This window comes from Pteropus medius, unplaced genomic scaffold, assembly GCF_902729225.1.
Source record: "Pteropus medius unplaced genomic scaffold, Ma_sr-lr_union100, whole genome shotgun sequence".
Taxonomy (NCBI): Eukaryota; Metazoa; Chordata; class Mammalia; order Chiroptera; family Pteropodidae; genus Pteropus; species Pteropus medius.
In genome coordinates, this window is record NW_024349141.1 from 1,230,634 (window position 1) to 1,251,761 (window position 21,128).

The window sequence follows — 21,128 nt, forward strand, 5'->3', positions numbered from 1 at the left end:
TTGTCATTCTGGCAGCTTTGGAGGGGAGGAGAGGAGGATGTGACACTCAACCCTGCCTCGGGTTAACCCTGCATTCACCCAGCTCAGGAAGAAGGCAGTTGAATTTAGCATTGTCAAGGCAGAGGTCTCCACACTGATCTCTCTGATTCTGTCCACAGCTGGGGCACACAGGGTGACTTCTCCACGACGCACGCGCTGCCTGCTGTGAAGGTGAAGCTGTTCACAGAGAGCACAGGCGTCCTTGCCTTGGAGGACAAGGAACTTGGACGGGTAAGCACTCCTCATCACAAGGGGTATCCATCACAAGGAGCTCTAAAGTGCGGGCATCCCCAGGTCCCAAGAGACAGCATTACCAAGTACTGATAGACCTGGCTTTGTGATTTGAATCCCAGACTCCACTCTGCATTGCCTTGTGTGACCTTGGGCAAGGAAATCCCTCAACCTCTTCAAACCTCAACTTCCCCCTTCAAATCTGGGTGACCAATAGGATGTATAGCATAAGATAGAGTAGGGATCCTCAAACCATCAAACCCAAACACCAGTTAGAGCAAAGAGTCGCCAAGGCTTTTACTATCCTGAAGTGAAATTCTTAGATTATTTAACAAAGCGACCCACCTAACAATTTTTAAATCAACACGACATAATATAAAGAAGAAGTAAAAGGAAATTAATTACTACTAAGATAATTTCAAAATGTAAAGATTCATACACAACTGCACTAGGATACCGAAAGAGGAGTACTTTCCTGGCTCCTCTATGGAGAATCACTGTGCAGTGACAACTACAAAATCCACTGTGGGGACTGGTATATCAGTAAACTGATTTCTCAAATTGGCAATCAAGTCTTGGTAACAAAATTTTCCTGGTTTCCCTGGAAAAGTGCCAAAGATACTTTGAGTGTATATGTAAAAAAGATTTAGGGTCTAGACTCAGTCAATTGTAAGCAAATTTTGCTACCTCCACTCATATTCAGTGAGAATATTCAAAAGTCAGGTGGGGTGCAGGACAATTCCTCATTAGGGAGGATTATCTCACTCCTTGCAGGATGTTTAGTATCCCTGGGTGCCACTGATTCAAGGCCAATAGAGTCCAGTACCATGATCTTTTCAGCCAAAAAAGTCCCCCCAAGTTTTTAAACATCCTGAGGGTTGGTACCAATCTCTTTGTGGACCACCGAAGTAAGAAAGACATGTGTTCCTGCATCTCAGCTATTGACACTGCCCCAAACAGCCAGTAGTATTTTCAGAATATAAGTTGGATTTGTCCCTGGATAGCTTGAAATGCTTCCATCACCTCACCCTGTTTATAATAAAATCTAAACCTTGTAGTGCAACCTATAAAGACTCTGGTGATCGGGCTTCTGCCCACCTCCTCAGCCCATTTGCTGCCACCTTCCTTTCATCCACTATCAAGCATCATTAGCCAAATTTCAGTTCCCCAAATAAACCAAGTTCTTTCCCCGCTCAGGGAACTTTCTCTCTGCCTGGTGCACTCTCCCCACTTCCCAGCTCTTTGAAAGGCTACCTTCTTCTCTTCATAAATGCCCATCCTCCTCGGAGAGCCTTTGCTGACTGTCCATTCTCCTTTCATTTGCTACCTCAGCCCTCTGTTGAACTCCTCCACAGAACTTATCACCAATGAGAGAAAGAGAAAGTATTTACAGAAGTGTTGGCCTCTGTCTTTCCCACCAGACTATAAAAGCTTCATGAGAGAAGCATAAACTATTTCGTTTGCCACCCTATACCCAGAGCCCAGCACATATACTCTCAATAAATTTCATTTCATACTAATTGAATGCATAATCCCTTCTGACAGCTGTGTGACTCTAGCTAAGACATTCAACCTCTCTGGGCCTCTAATGTTTCATTTACAGAGTAGTAAGAGAATACTCTGAGACAAGCACACAGGCACACACACGTAACAACGCCAGCAACAACACATTAACCATGCTTTCTTTTTTTCTTCCTTTGTGTTTTCATTTCCTTATTCTGGCTTTCATTTATAGAACTGACCTGAAATCATATTACTAGGACCTATGCCACAAATGAGAGTAAAACAAAAAGTAAACAAGGCTAATAGCAAAAAGAGTGCCCTCCAAAAAGGAGGGGGAATGAAAGCAAAGAAGGGGTTTAGCTACTTTCTTTGAGAAATGACAGGTATTCATTTCTGTCCCTAGGGAAAGTAGTGAAGTAGCCTGCCTTTTATTTTTCTTTAAACTTTTTCCATGAAGAATCGTGTCAAGAATCATAAGAGTCTTAGAGACCTAGGATATTAGTATTAGAAGAGACAAGTCCAGGAACACTCTACCTGAGTCTATGGGGGCACTATGGGCCCCAGGAGCCCTTGAAATTGTTTGCAAATGGGGAGGTGGGGGCGAGGATATGCGCATTTTTCTGGATTCACTAGTTCAAAGCATTCACCAGCTTCTCAAAGCTGTTCCTACTCAGAGAAGTTAAAACCACAGGGCTAGTCGAAAACTTTCATTTTATAGATGAGAAAACTGATTCGGGAGGAAGGCAGGAAACTGTCCCACCCCACCCAGTTAGTTGGAGCCCATGCGTCGCTGTACATTCACCACTGGCTAGGCCACTGTCCTAAGAACTTTATGTGCAGCCCCTCATTGAGTCTTCCTCATAACCCCAACGAGGCAGCTACAATCATTACTCTTCCTGTATGTATGAGCACACTGGGGCCAGAGGAGGTAAGTAACTTGGCAGGAATTACGTTGCCTCATCTCCAGGGCCGTTTTTACTACACCTCATTGTTCCATGTAAAAATAAAACCCTCGGCTCTGCTGTTGTGGTGAAGGCCATGAGCTTACCACAGCCCCCACACAGCCATTCATTTCTTAATATGAAATGATTCATTTCTAAATTATTCTTTCCTCCAGCCCCATTATGTATTCCCCTAGATACTAGTTTATACTTCCTTCCTGCAAAAGAAACTTTCTACCAATTGCTGTGGAGCTGGCCTGTCTGGCCCTTGTGCCAGCTGGGACGCCCTCTGCTGGCGACACCTCCACAGGCAGCAGCTGGATGACCACTAAGTCGTCTTTTTTAAAATGAAGCCATTACTTGGACTTCTCTGGAGAGTGTTTCTATGATGTAATTCTTCTCGAGCTTGGAAGGGCACAGCCACATTTGAAATCCCAGTGCTACATTCATTCATTCAACAATATTTAATTTGTGCCATCTTTATTATGCTTCATTTTTATTAACCTTTCTAATTGAAAAAATAATTCATACACACTGTAAAAAAATTGAAATGGATATTTAGTGAAACTAATGATCTCTCCCACTTCACTTTAGTATCATTTTCCAGAGGAAAAATTCGTTTTCAATTTGTTGTGCATTCATCCCCAAATACTCTATGCATATTCAAGCATAATATACACAAACGTATGTGCTTACATCACATCCTTTTTTAAAATAAAAGAAAAAGCACAATTGGAAGTTACTGTATACATACTGCTCTGAACTTTGCTTGAAATATCATTGTATTTGGAGATTATTCTATATCAGCCCATATTGACTTTCCTTATGTTTTCATGGCTGCGTGATATTCCATTATGTGTATATCATAATGTGTTTGGGTTGTGTCCAGTCTTTGGCTATATAAACAATACTTCAGTAAATAGCCTTGAATTTATTTCTTTGCACTTATGTGTGTGTATATACATATATATGATAAATTTCAAAAACAAATTCTGCTGAGTGAAATTTGAATTTTGATAGATACTGACAAATAGTCCCCTGAAGAGTACACACACCAATTTAAACTTCCACGAAAGGCATGAAAGTGACTGTTTCCCACACCTTTGCCAACACTGCAACATTATCAAATTTTCATGTATCAAATATGATTGTGGACCCACTGTGTCCTGTCATTTGTGCTACCCACAGAGCAAACAGGAATAATGACAGGAATAAATTCTTAACCTCTAACATCTAAAGGATACAGACACAAAAACTAGAACTGACAGAGCAGTGTGGTAAGTGCTCTCCTAGAGAAAGGACACCTGAGAAACAAAGAGCGAGGAAACATAATCCACTTTGGGGTGGGGGATGCTTCCCCTGGAGAAGACGCAGTGGTAGGGAGGGATACATAGGCTAAATCTTAAAGGGAATCAGCCAGGCAAAGGCTCAAGGTAAAACATTTTCCCAGAAGGACCTGTCTGCATGTCCAGGTAACTAAGAGAAGCTGAGGCTGGCTGGTGTGCAGCTTAGTGCACGGGGTAGGTTGTGTTCCCACATCAGCATCACCACATCAAAGCACAGCACACATGGGCCTCAGCTGAGATGATGAAGTGCTTGATTAGCAGGCTGGAATGTCCAGATGAGGTGTCTGGACTGCTAGGGGCTTATGTGCACCCAGAAGGACCCTAATAACTCAGCAGAGCTGACACATATAAAGGAGTCGTCGACCCATCAGGCTCATGGCAGGATGAGAATGAAGATGGAGGAGACTGCAATGACCTCATCTCTTCATCCACCCCGAAGAAGTGGTCTCCCTAGGGAGCCACACGTGGGGGAAGAAGTCTTTGTAGAGAGGCTAGTAATGAGCTGAGGCCATTTGCATTGGTGAACGGACACCATATTGTCAGTGGGAAACCCGCCCAGAACCCATATGGTGGGAGGCCTGTTAATGAGCTCCGGGTGCCCAGAGCGCTGCTCCTACTTATTTTGCCAAATGGGCAGGAGCAGAAGGAGGCCCAGGGCATTGCCTGCTGCTGTTCCGGCCCTGGCTGGGGTTTTTCCTATCAGCCTCCCCGCTTCCTTGCTTCCCAGCAATTCACCTCTACCTCAACTCTCAGACCAAACTAGCTCAGGAGAGAGGATTGGTTTCACTGGAATCAGCAGCCCCTTCTCTCCATCACCCAAGTGCTGGGGTCACAGGATATGAACCATGACACAGGGTAACATATAGGGACAAGTGTTCTCTTGAGGGGAGAGATCTCCACCACCCAATGGCACCCTGACTTGCTAGTACCAGTTAAGTGAATTTATATCTTTTATGATAGAATTTTAACTAAATTAACCCCCACAAAGTGAATAAATGGCAAAGATAACTGCAGAAGAGCTACAATTTGAAGACAATACTAGTATTGTAAGCATGGCAAACAGCACGAAAATGGTGGAGCTGAACCTTTCCTGCTAGCAAGAGTTTCGTGAGATAAAAACGAATCATGAGATAAAAACAATGCCAATTTAATTAGATGAGATCAGATGTCAGTCAAGATTTTATGAGATTATTTATAAGATTCTTTGAACTACAGATTTATATCCAGTATCATGAACAATTAGCCTTGCCCTAAATACATGGTCCCTTAAAATATAGCTAATAATAGAACAAAGCCACTACAATTGGCAAGATATTTAAAATATAGTGTTTTGTCTTTAGCTCACTTTTAAGACTTCTATATTTGTGCATTTGTTTTATGATATGTGTAATAACGAATATTTGGGGTCACACCCCAGTGGAGCATTGGTCCATGGTCTACAGTTAAGCCACCCTGAACAAGCCCAATTTCTGATCTCAGAAGCTAAGCAGGGTCGGGCCTGGGAGACCACCTAGGAACACCAGGTGCTATAGGCATAAATTTAAAAAAAATGACTATATTAACATAAAGTAAACATATATAATGTAAAATATATATGGGTATATATTTTTACTGATATTTAAAAATAGGCATATCTGGTTTTATTTCACTTTGCAGATATTGCATTTTTCACACTTTAAAGGTTTATGGCGACCCTGCATCAAGCAAGTTTATCGGCACCATTTTTCCCGTAGGCTCAGATGATGGTTAGCATTTTTTAGAAATAAAGTATCTTTTAATAAGGGTATGTACATTTTTTTAGACATAATACTATTACACACTTAATAGACTATAGTACAGTGTAAACATAACTTTTAGATATACTGGAAAACCAAACTGTGTGACTCTTTATTGTGATATTCACTTTATTGTAGTAGTCTAGAACTGAATCTATAATATCTCCAAGGTATGCTTTTATTTTGATTGATATATGTTTATATTAATAGAGTTATAGTTACAGATATTGAGATAATTGTCCAAAAATATTTTACTGACATAGGACATAATCAAAAAAACAACTTTGGCAGACTCTGGTCTAAAATATCAGGCCTTCTTGTATTTCAATTATGTCATAAGATATTGAGAAGATTCTAATTTTGTCATCAGAAAAAAATATATAAATTTTCTTTGATCAGAGAGAAGGCATTTAATGACAAAAAGAAAAGGTCAGGCCTGCGGTTAGGAGTGAAAAATCACCACAAGCCAGGCATATGAAAGTAGGCTGATGTTGCTTTTCTGCCATGGTCTCTTACTCTCTCAGAGCTCTTGATCCACAATCACCCGGAAAGCAATATGTTCCCACTCTCCAAGCTTGGGCCAAGCTTGTGTCATGGCAGGGAAGCTGACACAGCATCCGGAAGGCTAGAGTGTCCTCCCCTAAAACTCTGAGTCCCTCCTATCCCCTCCAGAGGTGAAAGAAGCCAGCCTTCCTTGCACCTGGAGAAAATAGATGCTTTGAAAACAGAGCCAGAGCAACATGCAACAAACCAGGGCATGCTGCCATCACAGAAGCAAATCTTAGCAAGCCCAGCTTTTGTTGTGCCTATATTTAGTTCATGTTCCCTTAGTTTAGGGGCTTTTTCCAAATACTTCATTCCTCCCTAAGTGCACATTCCCCAGATCCCATGTGGCTCCTGAGAATTCTTTCATCTCAAATGCAGAAATGGATTTACTGAGATGTCCCCTCCTTGTTTTGTTCACAGCATCTGAGGTAATGAGATGTCCCCTCCTTGTTTTGTTCACAGCATCTGAGGCAAAAGTCCCAAATCAGAGCACCATCTCTGAAACATACTGGTGAAAAGCATTCTCTAAGAGCTAATCCTTCTTCAAGCTGTGTGTGCTTCCTTCTGTGTCAAGACAGAGCTGGGTGTTGTATGATAAGATGAAAACTGCAGATGAAATCAGGTTGCAATATGTGACTGTCAGCAAGTCCCTTCCCTTCTCTAAATATTACATTTCTTATTCATCAAATAAGGTCCCTTCCATCTTCCCCTGCAGCCTCTGAGGGATTCCTCCTCTTGAAATAGTGGAAGGAATCTTAAGGAATGGGAAGAGCGGACTAGAAGTGCTCTCTAATATGTAAGGATGTTTCTTCCTTTCATACATCCGTGTCCTTATATGAAGAGAACTAGGAGTGGAGAATATCCTCTGTTCTGGGTTGCTTTAGTATTTCCGAACTTTGGAAATGTACAAAAGCAGGATCACAGAAATCACAATCCTTACTTTTACAGAGTTAGCTAGGGAGAGAGAGGAAGAAAGCAAGACAACATCACTTCTGTCCTCAGACCGAGCCACTTGGCAGGAGGCAGTCATGACTGGTAGGTAGTACTTTGGATTTAAGTCCAATGGCCAGAACTGTACTTCATGTAACTGCCTTCTCTCTGGCTGTGGGACCTGGACAGGACATTCAGCAATCAGCAGCAAAGTCGCTCATCAATAAAAATACGCCCATTATAGTGTTTCTGGCTAAGATGGTTGTCCTTTTTCTCAACAGGTTATTCTCCATCCCACCCCAAACAGCCCCAAACAGTCAGAATGGCACAAAATGACAGTCTCTAAAAACTGTCCTGATCAAGACCTCAAAATCAAACTTGCTGTCCGAATGGATAAGCCTCAAAACATGAAGCATTCTGGGTAAGTGTATCTTCTCTGACTGGCAATTTTGGACACACCTCCATTCATTTCTTTAATTTTTTTTTTTTAAAGAAAAACTGATCTTCAGATAATATGTGGAAGGAAATATAAAAGATTCGTGAGAGGTTATTAAAATATTTGACTTTGATATTTACAGTTCTCCCTTAGTATCCATAGAGGACTGGTTCCAAGACCTCTACAGATACCAAAATCCATGGATGCTCAAGTTCTTTATATAAAATGATGTAGTGTTTGCATATAGCCTAGGCACATCTTCCATATACTTTAAACCATCTCCAGATTACTTATAACTCCTAATATGATGTAAAGACTATAGAAGTAGGTGTTATACTGTATTGTTTAGAGAATAATGTCAAGAAAAAAGTCTGTACATGTTCAGTACAGCCACAGCCATCATAGGCCTAACTACATAGTACACATCAGCAACAGCTAATGATTTTTTCAAATATTTTTGATCTGCAGTTGGTTGAATCCAAAGATGCAGAGTCCACAGAAACAGAGGGCCAACTATACTATTGCTTCCTCAATTCTTATGATTACTGTATTTGTATTTGTGTTAATTGTCAAGATAGAATCATTTTCTTCTCCTTTTCTAATAGATTTTCAGTACAATTTAAAACCTTCCTAGAACATGCTAGGTGATTCTGATTTAAGAGATTTTATTGGCTTCATATACCCTCTCAAAGACATCCAGATCTTTCAGACTGTATAAATCAGTCACTCACAACTTCATTAATGACTGCGTGCAGGAGGTGTGAAGGTTGAAGGTTTGCCACTGGCAGCCTTCAAGCAATTCAAATTGAGTCAGTTTTAGTGTGCAGTGTAGCATTTAAATAAATGGCCAAAAAATAGAAAATGTCTGACCAACTCCAGTTTCTTAAGATTCGAGAGGAATGACCAATCAATTAGTTTCATTTAGGATAAAAAGAATAGGTAAAATATAGTTTTATTTTACAGATCAAACCAACGATTTGTACAGAAATGTTTACTGACAGCTGGGTATATGCTGAGTGATGGCCTATTAAACAAAATTGCTTGGACCCTACTATCTCAAAAAATGTAATCACTTAGGGAAGAGTTCTGCCGTATAACCCTGAATAGGGAGATATTTAACCAACAGAAGGGAATGGATTGGTTTTTCAAGGATTCTACAGGTTCTATTTGCAAACCAACTATCATTCTGCTTAAACCCTCTGATAAGTAAAAATGTCTCATTAATTTTCTTTGGGGTATGTGTTTATGAGAGAACTTAAAGTGGTAAAACTGACATGAATACTGAGATTGGTATGTATTAGAAGTTTGGAGAAATCAGAAACCCAGTACCAGGGCCTAGCCACTGATTTGGACAGATTTAAACAGAAGCCAGTGAGGGATCCAGGACATAAACATCCTGGTTTCAAGACAAAGTGTTGGAAAATTCTGTTAGTTTTCCATAGCACAGAGGAAAAGATTCTCCATCTGTAGCAAAACACTGACTTATAAATCATAAATAATCAGTAAATATTTGCTAAAGGAACCAGAGCATGAGTGAATAGGACAGCAAAAGAGAGAAGTGAAGAGAGTAGAGTAGACCAAAGAGAGAGAACAAAAATATGAATGAACGTATTTGTCCTCAAAACTGCTTTTTAAAAAAATTTCCTTAAGAGGATCTATTGAGATGTTATTTTCCCCATTGCACAAATTCCTGCATTCTCTTCATTTGCTCTGTTGGAAATTGAACTAACTGGTCTGAATTCAATAATTTTTCTATTGATTTATTTGTAAAATTATCAACATATTTCAGACAACCTTGACCCTACAGACAACAGAAGAAATATGTGACTCAAGTCTAACAGGTTCCATAGCAATTTCATATCACTAGGCTGCCATTTAAAAATTAACCCTGCCGGGAAATATACCAAGAGGTCCTAGAACAGCTCTGGAAAGTGAACAATGGATGCCTTAATATAACACTGTCAGCCCCAGTGTGGCCTAAATCAGGAGTGAACAACCTTAGTTGCACAAGGAATGATTCAGGAAAAATAGAAATGTTTATGAACTGCATTTTTTTTTTTTTATTTAAACTTTAAGTAGCTATATTGAGCTCCATTGTGTGGAGAAAGGGGATAGAAATATCAGAGCCATCGCAGCTTAGAGAATTGGAGAGAAAAAATTTTTTAAGAAATATGGCTGAGGTTATAAATTGTATCCACTTTAATGTTTATTAAAACATAAAAAGAATATCAGAATTACTCCTTGTTGGTGGGCTGTGGTTCCTCAAATGAGCCACTGAAACATTCAGAATAACTTCCTTTATTGAATAGAAAACATCAGTAAGAAAATCAGTACTGCTTTTTGGTCTTAAAACATTAGTATTTGTCATATTTGAGAATTAGCAACTCTCTGTGGCTTTCTAATTTTTCATCTTTTACATCCAAATGGTGTTTTAAGTTCAGGAAGTGCATTCACATACATTATCTCATTTCATTCCTGAAACAGCCTCACAAGGATTAGGTATTATTATCCTCCCATCTTAATAAATTGCCTCTCCCTTCACCAAGCTGCTCAGACTTAGATTCTTAGAGTCATCTTTGACATTTCTCTATCTCTCTCACCCGTCATCTCATCCATCATCAAATTCTCTTCACTGCACCTTCAAGGTAAATCCAGAGTTCAACCTCTCATCACTTCCACATCACCATTCAAATCCAAGCCTCCATTACTTCTCCCCTTCACTTGTCATGCTTGCCTCCTAAGCAATCCCCCTGCTGTCCTTGCCTTCCTGTAGTCTATTTCCCACCCTGCAGCCACTTTTGTAAAACACGAGTCAGATCCTACCACTCAAATGATTCCCCATTTCATTCAGAGTAAAAGCCAATGTTGCTGCCATGGCTACAAGGCTCTATCATATGAAGACTTCACTACCTATCTGACCCTGATCATTGCTTCAGACACATTGCTTTCTTACTCTTTCCAAAGACTCCAAGTGCACCCCCACCACAAGCCCCTTGTCTCCACTGTTTCTTCTGCCTTGAATGCTCCTTCCTCCGACCCAGATGTCCATATGGCTCACCTTGATTTCTGCATGCCTCTGCACCTTATCAGAATGCCTTTCCTGGCCCACCTGTGTCCTTCTTCTTTTTTCTTACTGTGCTTTATTTTTTACCAGAACACTTATCATTGTCTCACATATCATATAATTCTTTGTTTATTAGTTTGTTATCTGTCTTCTCCACTAGTCTATCAGTTCTTTGTCAGCAAAGACATTTGTCTCCTTTGTTCAAGGTAGCTACTATAAGGCCTGGCACATAGTAAGAGCATACTAAATTATTTGTTGAATAAATGAATAAATGAGTAAATGAATCCCCACTTTAAAAATAAAAAAACTGAGGCTCAGAGTGGTAAAAAGACTTGCCCAAGTCAGAGTAGACCTCAGAGCCAGGTCTAGAATTGTTTCAGTTCAACCTTAACAGTGCACCTGAAACTTAAACTCGATGAACCACGGACCAACAACCGGGAATAAATAATAGTATTTCTGATTTTCCTTTATGTTTCAAGAAAATGCAAAGGGCATAAAGTTAATAAGTGTCAACCATGCTTCTTAAAATTCCCTTTCCTCTTCCATTTTCTTAGCTGTGCCACTACTTTAGACTTCTTGTTCTTCAAAACCATCACACTCCTGTCTCCTCTCGCTATGTCTCCAAGACACCATTCGTATTAGCGATGAATCCCAAATAAGAATACTTAGACTGGACTAACCAAATATTCTTTGGATTCCCTTTTATCTTCCTTATTGGTTTATTTTCCATAAATGTCAATTAGATTTAGTTGGTTGATGAAATCTTCTCAATCTTTGATTTTCTATCAATTATTGATAGAGCAATATTGAAATCTTTGATCATAACTGTGGACTTGTTTATTCCTCTTTATAGTTCTGTTCATTTTGCTTCATATATTTTGAAGTTCTGTTTGTTAATATTAGATGCATGCACAATTAAGATTATTATGTCTTATTGATTAATCGACCCCATTGTCATTATGAAATGATCTTTTCTTGGCCCTAAAATTTACTTTGCATGACAAAGTAAATTTATTTTAGCCACTCCAGGTTTTTAAAACACTAATGTTAGCATCTTAAATTCTTTTCCATTATTTAATTTTTTTACCTATTTATGGCTTTAGAGTTAAAGTACAATTCTCATAGGCAGCATAGAGTTGGGTCTAGCTTTTTAAATACAACCTGAAAATCTCTGCCTTTTAATTGGGATATTTATTTAGCTTATTTATATTTAATGTGATTATTGATATGATTAGGTTTAAATTAAATTGCTATTTGTCTTCTTTTGTTCCATCTGATCTTTGTTTCCTTTTTCTTCTTTTATTTCCTTCTTTTTAATTAATACCTTAATAATTTTATTTTATCTTCTTTATTTTATTATTATATATAAATGCCAATTAGGTCAATGCCTGAAATGTAACTAACTACCACTTACTAACTAAAGGCAAGTTGCTTAACCTCTCTGGACCTCAATTTTGCTTGACACTACCACTTACTAACTAAAGGCAAGTTGCTTAACCTCTCTGGACCTCAATTTTGCTTAGCATAAAATGAAGGGAATGATAGTGTTTGCCCCTATAGAGTCCGATACATGGTAAGAGCTATAAATACAGATGAGTCGGTGATGGTTGTCATCAATGTTGTTTGGTTTCATCCATGCTTTACACTTACCCTCCACCCACACTTCCTGCTGGGCTAATGCAAGAAGATTGAGGCATCTGGAGTCTTAGTGCCCTCCTTGCTCTCTTTCATTCCCCAGAGAAGGGAGAAAAGCCTCCGGGTAGGAACCATGGGTTTTGTCTCACTGTGACTGCTCTTCTTAGAAGAAATACTCATGAAGAATTTCTGGCAAAAAAAAAAAAAAAGTCTGCCTGATTATCGCTTGTGATGGGCTAGACACTAAGGTGGCACAGGGACACAGGGAGCACAAATGCCTCACTCTCCACCTCAACCAGAACGGCACCAACTCCTCATTTCTAGATTCTTCAGTCATTTCTGGCTCCACAGTCCTCAATATGAAACCTCAGCATCCCTGGTATCTATATCCCTCTCAGACATCTTGACTCCTTTGTAAGGTGTTCGGGGGCAGGTGATTCTGGCAAATGTCCTGAAGGGGGCACATACTCTTCTCCCTGCACTGGATTCTCATCCTCGGGCATCCTAGGAGAAGATGCACAATAAAAACTTTCCCCATGAATAAGCTATTGAGCAGCCTCACATTCATGACTTAGTGCTAAGTACAGAAGGTATTTAAAAAATAGAGCTGAGATACTACTTCATTTACATTCACAAACACCACATGAAGGACAACTGTCCCTTTTTATGTACAGATGACACCCTGGATGCTTCCCTGCCAAGTAGTTCCATGGCAGAGGAACACTGAGGCAAGGGAGTCTTCCATGAATTTGATTGAGATTCAAGGGACTTAAGCTGAACCCAAGAGCATCGTCCTCATCTCTTTTTGGTCCTTTGAATTCACTCTGGACTCTTGTATAACTAAAACGTCCCTAGCGAATGACAGGGATGTCAGTGACCCACTGGCATGGGTTTCACGAAAATGTTACAAGAAAGGATACGTTAGAATCGTGATGCAAAATATGACCTGGAGATCTAAACCCAAACACGTGTACCTCACTTGATTTCCCAATCGATGCGTGCCCAAAAGCTGAACATAAATTGAAATAAAGAATCCAAAGGTGAATCCTTTGCAAAATTGGTAGTTACATACTCTTTATACTAGGACTATTATTTCTACTAGTAGTACTACTACTAATAGTCGTAGTAAGAATGTCAACAAAAAACAATGATGCCTAACAGTATCAAGAACTTAGTCTGTACCAGTTACTGTGCTAAACACTTGACATGCATCATCTCCATCAAACCTCACAACTGAATGAAGTAGATCCTATGCTATCCCCATTTTACAGCTGAGGAAACTGAGGCACAGGGCAACCGAGCCAAAGAACAGTTAATGACAGGGTCAGAATTCTCGCCTAGGTATTTCCACCCTGAGTTGAGATATAACCACTAGGCTAAACTTCTGCTCACTACACTAGAACACTGATTTATGTCTTCATAAATCCAGATTTCCACATTTCTAGATGGCCCAAAGAGAGAGTTGAGGACCACTAATGCCCACACAGATAGATTTGTCTGTAGCGTGATGAACTAGAGATGGAAAGCCACCTATGATGGCAATGACAGAACTTCCATCTGCTCCAGGTACTTCTCATTCTGTTTAATGAGCATGTTTCAACCAAATAAAATATAGAGCCAGAGCTGACTAGACAGAAACAGTACATTGTAGCCCTCAATTTTTCTCAAATTCGACATCTTCTGGTATGTGCCCAATTAGCAATAAACTCTAAAGAAAACCTCAAAGGAAAAGTCTCTCCTTCATGCAAACCAACTGATACTTTTCAAGAGAGTGTTGTTAATTTTTCTCTGATCCCACTCAGTTTTTCCATTAAGAAGCCTTTCACCAGAAATCCTCTCTGTTCAGTTAGAATAGCAATTCATGTTCTTTGTTTTAATAAAGAAACCAAAGTTTGTCATCTAGACTGGGAGGAAGAATAGCATGGTGAAGAAAGCTCTAGAACCAGGTAGTTCTGGGTTTAAATTCTGTCTGTGACATTCATCAGCTGTGGAACCCTAGAGAAGTTACTTGAACTTTCTGAACTTCAGTTTCCTCATGAAAAGTAGAAATAATAGCATAATGGCATACCTAATAGTGTTTACTTTGTGCCAGATAATGTTCTAAGCATTTTTATTTTATTAACTACTTTACTCCTTGTAAGAATCCTTGAAGTAGGTACCATTAGTATTATTCCCATTGAACAGATGAGAAAACTGAGGTAGAGATAAGCCTAGTAACTTGCCCAAGGTCACACATAAACCTAGGCAACATGGCTCCAGATTCAAACTCTTAAGCCCTCCAGGTGGGTATAATAAATTCACGTGAAGTGCTTGGCATAGTGCAGAAGACTCGTAAAACTTCACTAGGTGGTAGCTAGTATTTTCATTATGAGAGAAAATTAATGATGCAGTATGAATTACATTCTGCGGATACCAGTGAACTCCTTTCCCTACTTCTATTCTCATCAGTTAAAACTATAAACACCTTAGATGTAGTAGCTACGTTCATTGTTTCAAATCTCTTTATGTGGATTAAAGTTAAGGGGAAAGAGAAAATGGGTAGGAGCTGCCAGATATAATTCCCGAAAAGTATGGGACTGTTACAAACTTACCAGCCATTACTAAAATGCAAAACCTTTCACACACTTCTTTATTTGACCTTTTATTTTATCTATGTACATATGTCTAAGCAGATTTCTCTTCTCATATTTAGCTGTTATTTACTACAAGTAATGATATGCTTTCCTCTGTAAACAGAGATATTTTATAATAAGGCTTACATTTAATGTGTATCTACTTCCCACCATGCCTCATGCTTATACTTTCCAAGCATCATCTCATTTAATCCCCACAACAACCCTGGCCCTGTTTTCCAGAGCACCAAGAGGTTAAGCACTCTGCCCAACACCTCGGACTAACCAGCAGAGCTAGAACTAGAAGGCTATCTCTTAAACAGTACAGGCCAATAACCCTCTCTTCTTGTCCTTGGCCAAACCTTCCTTGGATGTCCATTTCTGCCATGAAGATGTTAATATACTATTTCAAGAAAGTTGAGGACACTGTCTAGGACAGCTAGGTGATCCATGTAACAATAGAGCTGATCATGTTAGCTTTAGAACTGATGAGTTTATCAGCCAGCCAACCATTTCCATGTCCTCAACCTTGGTCCAGCCACCATCCTCTCTCTCTTGTCTGTACCATTGTAACCATCTCTAACTGTCACCTTGCCTTCTTTCTTGCCCCTTCCATCGATAACGCATTCACCACCCAGCAGCCACTGGGATCATTTTAAATAGAAATATAATTGTGTCACTCCTTTGCCTAAACCCTTCCCTAGTTTTCCATCCTTATTTAAAATGAGTGTATTAATGATTTGATGTACCCATTTGAGAGATCACTCTGCCTGTGGGTAATGAATGGTATGTAGGGTCAAGAGTAAAAGCAGGGAGACAAATTAGGAGCCTGTTGCCATGGGCCAGGCAGCCATGATGGTGGTCTGACTCTAATAGCAGAGGAGATAAAAATAGATGGAATATCTTTTGGAAGAAAAACTTGGCAATGCATTGCATATTTTTATGCAACATTTTAAAATCTCATCAGAAATCTTTATAAAGATCACTCTGGTTTTCCAAGAACATGACATTCAAATCCAATTAAAATATAGCAAATATTTATTTACCACCTACCATAGACATTTGACCCTTCAACAATGCCCTGGTTAGGGGCACTGACCCCTGCGCAGTCGAAAATTGACATATGACTTTTAACTCTGAAGTCAGCCTTTCACATCCGCAGATTCAATCAAGGTTGACGTCCACAGGAATCCAAGATTGAAAAACTGCTGTTGGGAAGGTGAAAATACTATTTTGGTCCACTGTAGATTGAATCTGTAGATGCAGAATCTGCAGGTGTGAAACCCACGGATATGAAGAGCTGACTGCATTTATTTTTTAAAATCTTCATATAATTGGACCTGCACAGTTCAAACTCATGTTTTTCCAGGGTCAAATGTATAAGAAATTAGGCTAGTAAATTAAAAAGAAGGTCCCATGCTAGGAATTTAGAAAGAAGGTTTCTTCCCTCAGGAAGTTCACAGTTTAGTTGATATGATAAATATAAAAGCAAATAAATTATTGCTACCAGCAGAATTTATCTGTGGGGCCCAGGAGGTGATGACATCAAGGTAAAGATTTAAACTTAGGAAGAAGATGAGTTCTAACATCGACATCAGAAGCAGGGAGAAGATATTCCAGGCAGCATAACATGTGTGAAGTTATGGAGGTGTAAAACTTTATGGTGTGGTCAGTAATTGCAGATAATATAATGTGCTGAAGCTTACTCTAAGTTAAGCAGGGCCAGAAAATGAAGAGAGTTCGAGGCCAGGGCAAGATGCTGGATTTTGTCTCTATAAGCTAACATTTCCCCGAGTGTATACATACCACTAGTGGTACACAAGATCATTTACTGATATACAGACAAGCACGTATTAGTTAAGTAGTTACTTACATATTTTAATGTGTTACATAATATATAATCAGTGTATCGAGGCTACAATATAAAATTGTCTTGCAAAATAAATCTGTTCATGTAACATAAGTCAATTTAAAGAAAAACATCAAGTAAATCATAGATTAGGTGGACAAGTATGGGATAAATCGTGAAAATGGAATGTGAGTGGCCAAAGTTTGGAGATCTGTTCATGTAAACAGGACAGAGCCACTGAAGGGGTTTTAGCAGGGAAAAAGCCATGATAGCATTTGCAGATGATAGAATCTATCTCATGACCAGGAAGATGAAAATCATTCTGGTGCCCTTGAAACCCACTAAGAGTTTCCCCTGTAGTTTTTCACAGAAGCAAAAACATGCACTGAGACTGAAATAGTAGAGGTCTGATGTGAAAAGACTGAGCAGAGTGAAGAATTTTGCAGGAGGTAAAAAATCAACTGCGGTTGATAACTGATGAATGAAGATAAGGAAACAGAAGGACCCAGGATGACTCCCCAGTTTCTGGCTTAAAGATCTGAGTAGATTTTGGACACCAGCCATCCCAAGAGCCATTGACATTTGTCAAACAGTATAAATTTTAAGTGGGTGTATTCTTCTTTATGTTCCAAAATGAAACTGTCTGATTCTTGGTGAGGTTAGGATTTAGAAGTTGTCCAGTTGGTTTTGATAGCAGTAAAAGCCATTTTAGGAACTTGATTATTTGAATATATTTGAGTATGACCAGATCTCTTCTTACTTGGTCCAGTAGAGCCTGAAAACCACCAGCCTCACTTCCTTGATCAATGCCAGTTCAGTATGTAACAATCCACAAGGCCAACGGGATAATTCATGAATGAATTAGTAACACTGATCTTAAAATCTCCAAACACCCTTGATCTGTGCCTCTGTAATTCTTAATCCTCCTTTTTATTTTATTTTCTGTATAAAGATTAATTTCCATCAACAGAAGAGCACTTGAGGAAAGGGGGAAGGGTAGAGGGAGGACTTGCTATGTGGACTTGAAATTTCTCCCCTGTAATATTCCTGCATTTGACAGATCACAGCAAAAGAAAGTGAGAGTAGATTTTCCTGAATGAGACTTGACGAGAGATAAAAGAGTTGGTAGTTGTGAGATTTAGCACTCTTTTTCCTCTCTTATACAACACCTTTCAGGGGTTTCCCTACCTAAAAGACATTTGGCACTTATACAAATTAAGTTACAATGTAACATTTTCCAAGGTGCTTTCTGGAATCAGTCAAAGAATCTAAGTCAAGTCTGATAATGACCACAACCCCATCTATAAGTGGAAGTGAACCTTGCCTGATGTTTCTTAGCCTGAGCCACACAGTTCCAAAATCTGCTGTTTCCGAGCCACGTGCATTTCCTGGTTTATGAGTGCCAAGCTTCTCGGTAAAGTGCATTAAACAGTGCACTCGCACAAGCATTAATGCAACTCTGGTCTTTCTCTTTTCCCTTAGGTATTTATGGGCCATCGGTAAGAATGTCTGGAAGAGATGGAAGAAAAGGTTTTTTGTGTTGGTGCAGGTAACTCTTCAACTCTCATATCAGTTTTAAGGATTTGATAGGATTAATTAATATTTTTTAATTGAGGTAAACTTACCTGAAGTACACAAAGCTCAAGCATTCAGCTCAAGGAAGTTTTGTCATGTCGTATATCCCCGCAACCACCATTCAGAGGGATACAAAACATTTTCAGTATCAGGATGCTCCTTTGCGCTCTTTTTCCTATTTTAATATCACTTTAAATTTTTTTAAAATGATGCATGCTCATTATTTTTTAAATTCTGACAATATAGGATTATATAAAGTAAGTGGAAGTGAACTTCCCCCACCCTTGTCAGTGATGGAGGACCCCAAGGAGGGAGCAAGCATGTGCCTGTTTAGGACAGTGGGACATTGACATTGTTTTAGAAGAATCTGCTATTTCTAAAGGCACTAAGATACTCATTATGGAAAAATTCAGAATTTACTTGGAGTTTTTACATCTATTTTATTGTTTAGTATGTTTGATTTTTAATCGCCTATAGGGGAGCATTCCACTATTCTTGATGCTCGGGGCTTCCAAAGTCTTAACTGACCTTCTATAACTATATGTAACCTCCTGAAACACATCTTCTCAAATGTTTCTTTAAGAAAAAAAAATTTTCCAGAAATAGTGATACATGCCCTTGAAAATCCTTCCTTTTTTCTTTCTTTCTTTTTTTTTTTTCCTTTTTTGGTTTGTTTGCTTTTTGCATCAGGATTTTTCAGTTTACAGAGGAATTTGCCATTGCCTCATTTAATTTGCAGATTCCACTAGAGCATGTAAACTATAATTCAATTTGCAAAAAGTTAATTTATGCTGTACTCTGAAAGACGTCATAAAGTGAGTCAACTTGTAATTTAGTGACTAACAGAGTATTTATTATTGGCTCTAAGCGCTGACTAGTATTTAAATCACTATCGATTCTGAAACCTCACTATGAGGCAACTGCCTCTTAGATCTAAATGGCCTTGAAAGTTCTACCAACCCTGAGCTTCTAACACCAGACTTTCTATAGATCTATTCACGTCTCTACCGCTAAGGCAAAATGCCTTTCTCTGGTTGTAAACAAGACGTTATCTTTGCTTTTGTGATTGCTACAGAGTACAACAAAACCTTAAAATAAATTAGCCAAAGGAAAACTTTGGAATTATGCCAAACACCCAAAATAATCCATGCTAAGCCACGGAAGACATTTGATCCTGAGATCATTTCCTCAGACTAGCAACTGACCAATATTTATTGAGCATCTACTTTGTGTGAAGCACATTGATAAGTCATAGAGAAAAACTATGAGGTCCAGCCTTTATTTCCAGAAGAGTATATATTAGAGTTCTTTATATACAAACAGCAGAAACAGACTCAAGCTAATTCAGATTTTTTTAAAAAAATATATTGGAAGGCTCTTGAGGTAGGTCATGGATTGTAGAAAAAGCTGAATGACTAGTCCTTGTTACAAACAGGACCCAGACAAGTTCCAAAAATTCAGGTGGCAGGAACCATGGCCAGTGTCACTGATGTGGTAATGAGACAAAATTGGCTCTGACTATTTTCTATCTTTGCATCTCCACTTGAGGGCCAAATTTGAGAGAGAGAGAATTGAGTTGGTCACACACCCACCTTTTAGCAGGGGCAGGCCATGGCACTTTGATTAACGGTCACACTGGGTCGTGTCCAATACAAAATCAGGATGTCATTATCAGAAGGAGAAATGGATGCTAGGCAGGCAAAAACAGCTGATGTCCATTCTTAAGAGAGCACAATATAAATGGAGAGACAAGATACATTGAAAGAAGCAATGCTAAAGTATGGATGGATCTCCCCTTCAGTACTCTCACCCGGCATAGCAGCCTCTGTTAGAATTACTTATGAGTCTCTCTGGCCTCCCCCAATAGACTATATGCTGTTTCAAGGCCAATTCCGTTTCTGATTCATCTTGGTGTCCTTCTCTCTTTCTCCACCACACACATACACATCCTCCTGCTCAGTGTGTGGCGTGGGCATGCAGGAAATATTTGGTGGAAGAAAGAGGAAAGGGAAGAGAGGAGAAGAGCCCAGGCAATGCCTTGAGTGGTTCTGAAAAAGGAAAGATCACGTGGCCTGGAGAATGACCACTTCCCAGAGGAAGTTGGACAAGTGGCCCTCTCACCAGGATGTGGTCTCACCCTTCTACTCTGAGGCAGCCAGTTATTGCTCTGCTGCACACACAACTTTTCTCTGAGAACCTTTAAAATGATGACGTACTTAGGAGAAGTAGCTGACCTCTTACTTTGGAAGAGATTTTAGCAGGGGCACAGAGGGGATCTCTTCGGGAAAAAAACAAGGGGAAATGTGCCAAAAATATCGATGAAGCCATGTCTGTACAATATGCACTGGGTGAAAAAGGAGAAAATGATGGTTTTAGGCCACACAACTAGAACACAAATGCTTTAGGGCCTTCACATTGAGGCTTCTACCAAGAGAATTACACAGTAGCTAAAAAACAAGCTCTGCTCACGTGTGAAAACCGTAAAAGGGGATAAGCCATCTAAAGCTCAACATCTTGCCTAGGAAGGCACAAGAATATGAGGATTTCATGAGATGTTTCACATACATGTGATGCTCATTAACTTTAAAGAGCCAGTGAGCTGCTTTGGTTACATCTATCTCCCAGATTAAACCTGTTTCAACCTAA

At 39.4% G+C, this 21,128-nt stretch overlaps 1 protein-coding gene across 1 annotated transcript in view; it reads left to right on the forward strand.

The window, feature by feature from the left end:
- Positions 1 to 21,128, forward strand: part of CADPS (calcium dependent secretion activator) — a 445,139-nt gene that overhangs the window by 264,312 nt on the left and 159,699 nt on the right. The window contains 3 exon segments of the mRNA XM_039880531.1: positions 159 to 270; positions 7,593 to 7,732; positions 18,390 to 18,456. Of these exon segments, the coding sequence (XP_039736465.1) occupies positions 159 to 270; positions 7,593 to 7,732; positions 18,390 to 18,456 (319 nt within the window).